Raw genomic sequence first — 8,274 nt, forward strand, 5'->3', positions numbered from 1 at the left:
TCCTCCTGAATCCAGGGCCGGTGCTTTATCCACTGTGCCACCTAGCTGCCCCACATCGCCTTCTTTCTTGTAATGCTTTGTAATATCACATGGTGACATTTTATGTCTTCTGGTAAATTTTAGATCTCTTCTAGAAGTTGGTTGACTTGCTTAAGATTCTCTCTGTTGTCATTTGTTACATGATTGTAAATATGTACACCAACATGTACAGAGCGGTCTTGGCAATGCATTTACTTTCAGTGGCTGTGGGTTTTATTGTGCCATGTTAACTTTGAGAGTAGTCAGAACATATTTGAAATTGAGTTTTAGGATGGCAGTCCTTTTGGTTCATGTTTATTCCTACTAACAATGTATCAAAAACTTTATATATGTATACATATATATTTTTTTATGCAGTTTTTATACCTTTGAGGGTAGAGAGGAGGAAGCCACAGCTTCCTTGGATATACAGGCCTGGTAGCTTATCATCCTGGAAAATTTGCTCAGCCTGCTTTGTAGAGATTTTCTGACTGTTTCTATCTTAAATATTGTATTTAGCATTTTTTCCTTTTAGAAAAGTGAAGAGCAGAGGAAAATATCTTTTAGCTCTGGGGTTTTTAAAACAGTGATTTGGAGCTCTTAAACCGATTCACCACTGAATAATATATCTTATCCCCAAGGCAGCTAGATGGCATAGGAGGTAGAATGTTGGACTTGAGAAAGACGAGTTCAAATCCTACCTCAAAACTTACTAGCTCTGTGACTCTGTGGACAGATCACTTAATTTCAGCCTCAGTTTCTTCATCTGTGAAATGGAGATAGTAATAGCTCCTATCTCACAAGGTTATTGTGAGGATAAAATGAAGTAATATTTGTAAAGTACTTTTTTAAAGCATAAAGCATTATATAAGTGTTGGTTATTTTCATGACTATTATCGTATGCTGGCCTGTTATCGCATGTTGGTTTCTGAAAGATCTCTTCCTGACCAATAATAACTGGTTTTGATTTTTTGTTTTTGGACAGTGTTATTTGCTCATCTACTGCACTGGCTGGAGGAATGTAAAATCTTTCTTGACTTTTGGCTTAATTTGTCTATGCAACATGTATCTATATGAACTCCGCAACCTCTGGCAGCTTTTCTTTCATGTGACGGTGGGAGTGTTTGTGACACTACAGATCTGGCTGAGGCAGCCCCAGGGCAAGTCTCCGGATTATAACGTCTAAAATCAGCCTGTCTACATTTGCCTAAAATAGCTGCCTGGAGGGTCAAGAGAACTTCCTGCCCCAGACAAGAGGAGCGTCATTTTCCCTTCTTTCTCCACCTTCCTTTTTGTTGTTTGAAACAACATCATCTGCCTCTGAGTACACCTGCCATCGAAGTCTTCCAGAAGTCTTTGCAAACATTACCGGCTAAGGGAGCATCGTCACGAAGAAGATAGTCAGGCCCTCTCTTTGCTCTGCTGAGCTTGTGGATGGACAAAGTAAATGTGGAAGATAACTAGTAGCAAGCAGCACCTAAGCCTTTCTGAAAACTTCAGTGACAACATGAACATAGTACTAGTTCTCCAAACCAAGTACGAACCAGTACCAACGTTGGTCTTTGCCTTTGTGAGGCAGTAGTGCAGATTAAATAAAAAGATACTATGGCACACTGGCAAACTTATGTTTGAAATGAAAAAGTAGCTACTAAGTGTCAGAATGGTAGATTATACACTAATGGGAACATGCATTTGTGTGTCTAAAAGTGATTTTTTAAATTGGTTCTTTTAAAGTTCTCACTTGAATCATTAATCCTAGGAACCACCCAGTTCTGAAGACGATCCTGCCAGTCTCACCTAGGCAAGAGCTTTAGAAATATTTGAGGAGACAGTGACGTTTATAAGCTGCTTGCATGTAATTCTGGAAGTGACCGTTATTACCAAGTTTTATTAGAGTTTACTATAAGACAGAAAGTTCACCTATTTCTCTAGAACTGTAATTGCCTTTCAGTGTACTAAGTGCTCAGTAGTCCTCCTGATCAAATTGTAAAAGATTTCCAAATGCTTTGAAATTCTGAGTTGTTCATCTAGGCAGAAACAACAGCTGCCTACAGCTGTAAAATCCGTGAGATATCAGTCCTACTTTTGGCAGCCATAATCATGAATGTCTTACTTTTAAAAAACGAAACTAATGTTTTCAAGCAGAAAATGTGAAGGTAGCAGAGATAGCAGGAGGTTACTGTTGTGGGAATTCAACAGGCTTGTGCTCAAATTGTGACTCTGCCATTCATTGACCTTTGGCAAAAGTCACTGCTGGTGTATTTACTCTTTTGTAAAATCACAGGGAGGTTGGGTGAGAGAATTTCCAAAGTTTCCTTCATTTCTAACATCCTATAATTTTATGGAATTGGGTATGTTGGAAAAATCATGGACTTTATGCCAGTTAAAAGGTACATTTACAAGTAAAATGAGATGTCAGAAAGAGGCTGAGGAAAGACCAGGACACAGAGAAATTCATCATTGTGTGGTTTTAATTACCATGTCCTTCTGTATATGTTGGTGTACTTTTATAGGTACCCATCCAAGAATTTTATTATATGCGTATAATATATTTTACAGTATAAACCTTAATTAACCAGAACTTTTTTTTGCTGCAGTCAACTTGTACATGAAAGAAGCAAATTACAAGAAAAGCCGTTATTAGGGATTTATTTGAAAAAAAAAACCAGTCTAGGGTATTTGATAGGGTCAGTACATATTCAACCCCTTCTTTAATAACTACAAGAATGTGGAAGAATTGACATTCAGAATCATGACCTCGAGGCACTTACAAGATCATAAATCATCAAAGAAACAGGAGATAATATTCACTGTGCTGTACTTACTTGGAAAGGAATGTTTGGACTAATAAGGTTTTGTAAAGATCTTCAACAAGAATTCAAACAGATTTTTAAAATTTTATTTATATCAGAAAGATTTTTATTCCCTTTTTCATCCATCAGTATCCACATCACTCTGTAGACATCCAACCTTCTTGCTTCTGCCAAATTGAGGATGGTTGTTGTCAAGGATTGCATGACTCTTTGGGGAAAAATAGATTTTTGCCAAGGATACAGAGAAATCCTGGACTCTTGAGAATATATCTTGAATATTTGTAATAATTATCCTATAGTTTTTTTATGCCACTATTTGCTTTTAAGAACAGTTTTTATTACATCATCTTCACACTACCAGGTATGCTATGGAAGATAGCTATTGTTTGTCCAGGTTGTATAGAGGAGAAAACTGAGGTACAAATAAATTGTGTGACTCACTGAAGATCCTCATAACTAAGCCAGTATTAGCGTTCATGTCTGATGGGTCCAGGTTCAGGACTTTTTCCACCAGGGAGGGAATCATAAATGTATTCACAGAATTCATCTTTTCTTGGTAAGAACTAGAGAGCTTAGACCGTTTGATAGGAATCAATCCACACTTCTTTCCACCAAGTATTGGTGTGTTTTCCCTTAATTTAGGGTGTCTTAAGGGTCTTTTATTGTCCAAGATAATTTTTGCTGTCATGGCACAAATAATAATCTTATTTTCCATAAGCCTGACAATACTATAACTGATTTGCTCGACGGAGCTGCTCCTCGTTTGCTCTGTTATGTCAGCACTCAGGAATGTTCATTTCTGGGCATCCTTGACTAAGGCTCCTAGAACTTGAAGATCCACTTCCTATAAATACTGTTGCCTTGAGACCCAGAACATTTTTCTTCACTTTTGGATTTTTAGTATGGTATAAAATGAATGTACCATCTCTGGGTTTATGCAAAATAGGAGTGTTTATCACAGTTTTTGAGTATGTGAAATGTTATCTTCAATTAACTCTAGAATTGAAGGCCTTCGCTCAGTTAAATTAACTCCTCTAGAAGAATTCATGAGATTCAGAGCCCCATTTCTTTTATGCTGCCTCTGAAACACCATTAAGCCTCTAACTTGTCAAGGCTGTGCAGAAGCCAGAATACTTTTCATTTTACTCTTTTCTTGCAGGCCACTAGGCACCCCTTGGCATTAGGTACCCCATGCCAGAAATGGTCAAGGGAAACAGTTTTTATCTATCTTGTGTTCCATATGCATTGGTAGCATCTCTGATGACCTGTCCTGGGCTGTAGGAATTAATGAGTATACAACCAAACTGTCTTTTACTTGTTCTTTTTGGCTATTTAGAACCTGTTTCTGTTGACCTAGAAGTAAGGAAAGTTTTGTGTCTGTGAAAGAGGAAAGAAATTATTGTAGAAACCGTCTCCTCCGCTCCACACAAACCAAACCAAATCCTCACTCTAGAGACAAGCCTTTTAAAGAACTTTGTTATTTATGATTATGCCGATGCTTTCCTTTTTTTCATAGTCTTTAAGAAAATGTAAATTTCTCTTTCCAAGTACAGTAAGCACGTCACCACTCCATCAAAGATGGAGTTTAAATTTATTTTAGCATGCTGGCCTAAAAGTTGAAATAAATCTCCTGATCATAAAAGTCTTGTGAATGAGTATCAGTCGAGAATGTAGCTCTCATAATTTTACCAAGTTGAAGATGGTTTTTAGCTCTATTAATTTTCTGAGGTGGTGAATTAGATGGGAGATTGTAGCTATTGTAGACTATTGAGCTTCTAAAGAGAATTCATATCCTGTGAGGATTGGACATGTTTAATCTGGAGTTTAAGAGAAAAAGATAACTGTCTTTCAGGTATTTAAAGGGTTGCCATATGAAATGGGTTAAACTTTTGTGTTGCTCCAGAAGGGAGAACCTAGGGCCAACAACCTAGGATAGATTTGACAGGAAGGTCGATTTCACCTTGATATAAGGAAGAATTTTCCAACAGTTAGAGCTGCGCAATAACATATCATGGGAAGTCTTAACTAGGTAAGGAATCCCCTACCCCTCAATTTATGAAAGCAGAAACTGAATGATCACATGTCAAGGCTATTGTGGAGGGGATTTGACCAGATGACCACCGAGGCCTCTTCCAACGATCTTAAGGTTTCAGTTTGCTACTTCAAGATTGATTACTTTTTGTTCTTTTTCCAGGTGCTATTTTTAGCAGGTGAAAACATGAGTAGTCCTGTGATACAATTTGGTTAAAAGTAAAATGGTTGGTTGCTTTGTTGTTTTGTTTTTCTTGTTAACTAAATAGAATTGGAAACTGGTATACAGTATATAGTCACACTTCTCTCAGTTGACAGTACTGGTATGTTATTGTATTAGGTGTAAGAAAGAGCAGGGTTAGTTAGCTGTTAAGAAGCTCATCTAGTCCAACAATCTAGCATTGTCAGTGGTTTTTAGAGTTTGGTAGCAAAAATGTTTGGGGAATGTCACTATCTAATAAGGCATTCCCTTCCATCATTGTCATTCATTTTACCTACATTTCAACCATTTTCCCTTTGCCCCACCTACTTCTTCATGTCCTCACCATACACACACAAAAAAATCACTCAAAAGATGAATCGAGGCATTGTACCCCATACTTTGAACCTCCCTACCTTCCCAAAAGAAAACTTCTTACTGATTAAGAATGTAGAAGAAATACAAGCATTATTATGTTTCAGTGGATATTATACAAGTTAATGTCCATTTTACAGAGATGGAACGGCCACCTATTAGGAATATTGTATGGGGAGTCATGCTTCAGGTAGGGGTGACCTAGATGACATCTGAGGTCCCAGTCCTGAGATTCTGTTATTCTAGTAGCATTATAGAAAGAGAGGCTGGGCCCAATAACCAGGTAAAGAGCAAATGCAGCAGACATGGACAAGCAAGTGGCAATTTTTATGTAACTCACTTTTAATCCATGAGCCGCAGTGAGGCATGGTGGTCTCTGGCAGGCTTTGGAGTCAGGCCCAACTTTAAATCTTGCCTCTGATAAACATTCAGTCTATAAAAATGAGCAGTGGCCCAGGCAAGTCATTTTAAGTTATACATTAGTTTCAGATGTTGGAGGGGTTTTTGACACTGCAAGTTCCCCAGTGTTGAAATCGTAAATTTAGATGCCTCCTTACCCTTCCCCTCAAAAAACTTTTCAGGATATAGAAATGGGAACAAATGTATGTGGAACCAACAAACAATCTCCTGAGGTATGTATGAGTAAGCATGATATAAAGTGTTAATGGTTTAACCTAAAGCAGTATCATAATTTAGGACAGATGGTAATCTGGGATAGCTCGTAATCTAACTTTGAAATTATTTAGTTATATAAATAATATACATATATATGTGTGTATGTATGTATATACATATGTGTCTATATCCATATATATGTAACCATATAATTAATCATTTAGTAATCCAGGATATGAAATTAAACTTCAAATGGGTCTTTCAGATGAGTAGTATGTCAAAATTTCTAATTATTATTTTTTCTAGTTTTAGCTTTGTAGGATAAATTGAACTTTAATAAAATAATAGCTATGACAATAGTTATTAGTGGGGGTAATTTGCTTTAAGCAGAGCCGATGAATGGAAATTCAAATTTATACAAATGATCAATTAAGAAGTTGGATTTATGAGATTTATTAGGGCTCCTAGCATTCAACATAGGAATCAGTTTTTTGAAATTTTGTCATTTGTATCTCCCAGTCTTTACTGTAATCGATGCTGTCCCTGTGCCTGTGAAAAGGCCATTTTAAAAAGATGTGGGAGCTTATCGTGCAACAAGGCAGTTACACTGTTGTTACTACACTAGAGTAACTAAACTTTGTATCTTTGTATCAGAGCTTAGCACAGTGTGCCACACATGGCAAGAGTTTAGAAAGTGTTTGTTGAAATAATGAACTAAAAACCAATACTGATTATGTAGGTCACTATGCAGCTTTTGTGAGAGCCTGTATGCAGAATAGATTCGTAGATCATCAGAGCGTTAAAGATCCTTAGAGATAACGAAATCCAAACCCTTCATTTTGCAGATGAGGAAACTGAGGCCCAGAAAGGTCAGATGATTTGCCCAGGGACACCTAGTGGTAGCTAAGTGTTACAACGGACAGAGCTTTAGCCCTGGAATTAGGAGGATTTGAGTTCAAATCCCACGTTGGAAACTTACTGCTTGTGTGTCCCTGAGCCAGTCAACCTCTCAGCATCAGTTTCCTCATCTGTAAAATGGGGATTAAACTAGCAGCTACCTTCCCAGGTTACTGTGAGGACCAAATACTTGCTAAGTGCTTTGTAATATAGAAAGCGCTCTAAGAAAGCTGGTTTTGGTGGTGGTTATTATTACCGCTTTCTGATAACTGGTTTAGTGTTTGAACTACAGTGCCTCTCCTATCATAAAGTATTTTTCACATTTGGCACCCTAAACCATTCTGCAGTGACTGTGCTCTATTGCACAAGAGTCCAGGTTCCAGTGGTCAGGAAGATGAGCCCTGTATTCTATTTACAACTTACTTTGAAAAGAATTGGTACTTCCTATAGCACTGGCACTTAGAAGTGAAAATGCTGTGGTTTTCTAGGGCAGGAGTGGGTTGCCTCTGGCTGGGTGTGTGAAGATAGAAGTGGAAAAGTAGAGTTAGAAGGAATTTTGGAGATCATCCAGCCCAACTCCCTGATTTTCATATAAGGAAACAGGCCCTGAGGAGGGAAAGGGCTTGCCTTCAGGGCAATGTCATTCAGGTATCCCTAACTTAAGTCTGTCACACATATCCCCAATCTTCCCATCAAAACCCACCTATTCATATAGTTGCAGAGTTGACTTCAAAAATCTTTAAATGTGTGCTTAGGAGCAAAAATCTTGGATGCAGGATGGGTAAAGGGGAAGCCATCACTGCTTACTAAGGTTAAAACAAAAACACTTGCTGGATAGTCTGAATCAGTTGTGTCATTTTTCAGTCGTGTCCATTTCTTTGTGACCCCGTGGGGGTTTTCTTGGCAAAGACCACAGGAGTGGTTTGCCATTTTCTTCTCCAGTTTATTTTTCAGATGAAGAACTGAGGCAAACAGGGGTGAGTGACTTGCCCATGGTCACACAGCTAGTAAATGTCTGAGGCCAGATTTGAATTCAGGAACGTAGGTCTTTCTAACTCCATCCGTATTCCAAGCCCAGTGCTCTATCCCCTGCACCACCTCACTGCCCAGTGTGAATCAATAAATACAAAGACCAGGGCTGGTCAGATTCAGTGTAGTTGGAATAGGTCAAGAATCATTTGCAAGGAACTCTCCAGTCAAGGGTTCTTTATCTACCTAAAGACTCGATGAGGCCACCTGTGAGTGTGAGTTAAGGCATGGTCTAAGGGATAGAAAAGGAAAGCTGATGCTGTGAAGGACAGCTCTACTGGAATGGGATGTGACCTG

General features: G+C 38.2%; 1 protein-coding gene across 4 annotated transcripts in view; it reads left to right on the top strand.

Annotated features, from left to right (window-relative positions):
- Positions 1 to 7,924, top strand: part of SEC22A (SEC22 homolog A, vesicle trafficking protein) — a 72,092-nt gene extending 64,168 nt beyond the window's left edge. For all 4 annotated transcript variants that reach the window (XM_043992882.1, XM_043992883.1, XM_043992881.1 and 1 more), the window contains one exon: positions 1,004 to 7,924. In XM_043992882.1, the coding sequence (XP_043848817.1) occupies positions 1,004 to 1,204 (201 nt within the window). In that variant the 3' untranslated portion in view covers positions 1,205 to 7,924. The remainder of the gene's footprint in view (positions 1 to 1,003) is intronic.
- Positions 7,925 to 8,274: the final 350 nt, after the last annotated feature.

Source organism: Dromiciops gliroides, chromosome 3 (genome assembly GCF_019393635.1).
Source record: "Dromiciops gliroides isolate mDroGli1 chromosome 3, mDroGli1.pri, whole genome shotgun sequence".
Lineage (NCBI taxonomy): Eukaryota > Metazoa > Chordata > Mammalia > Microbiotheria > Microbiotheriidae > Dromiciops > Dromiciops gliroides.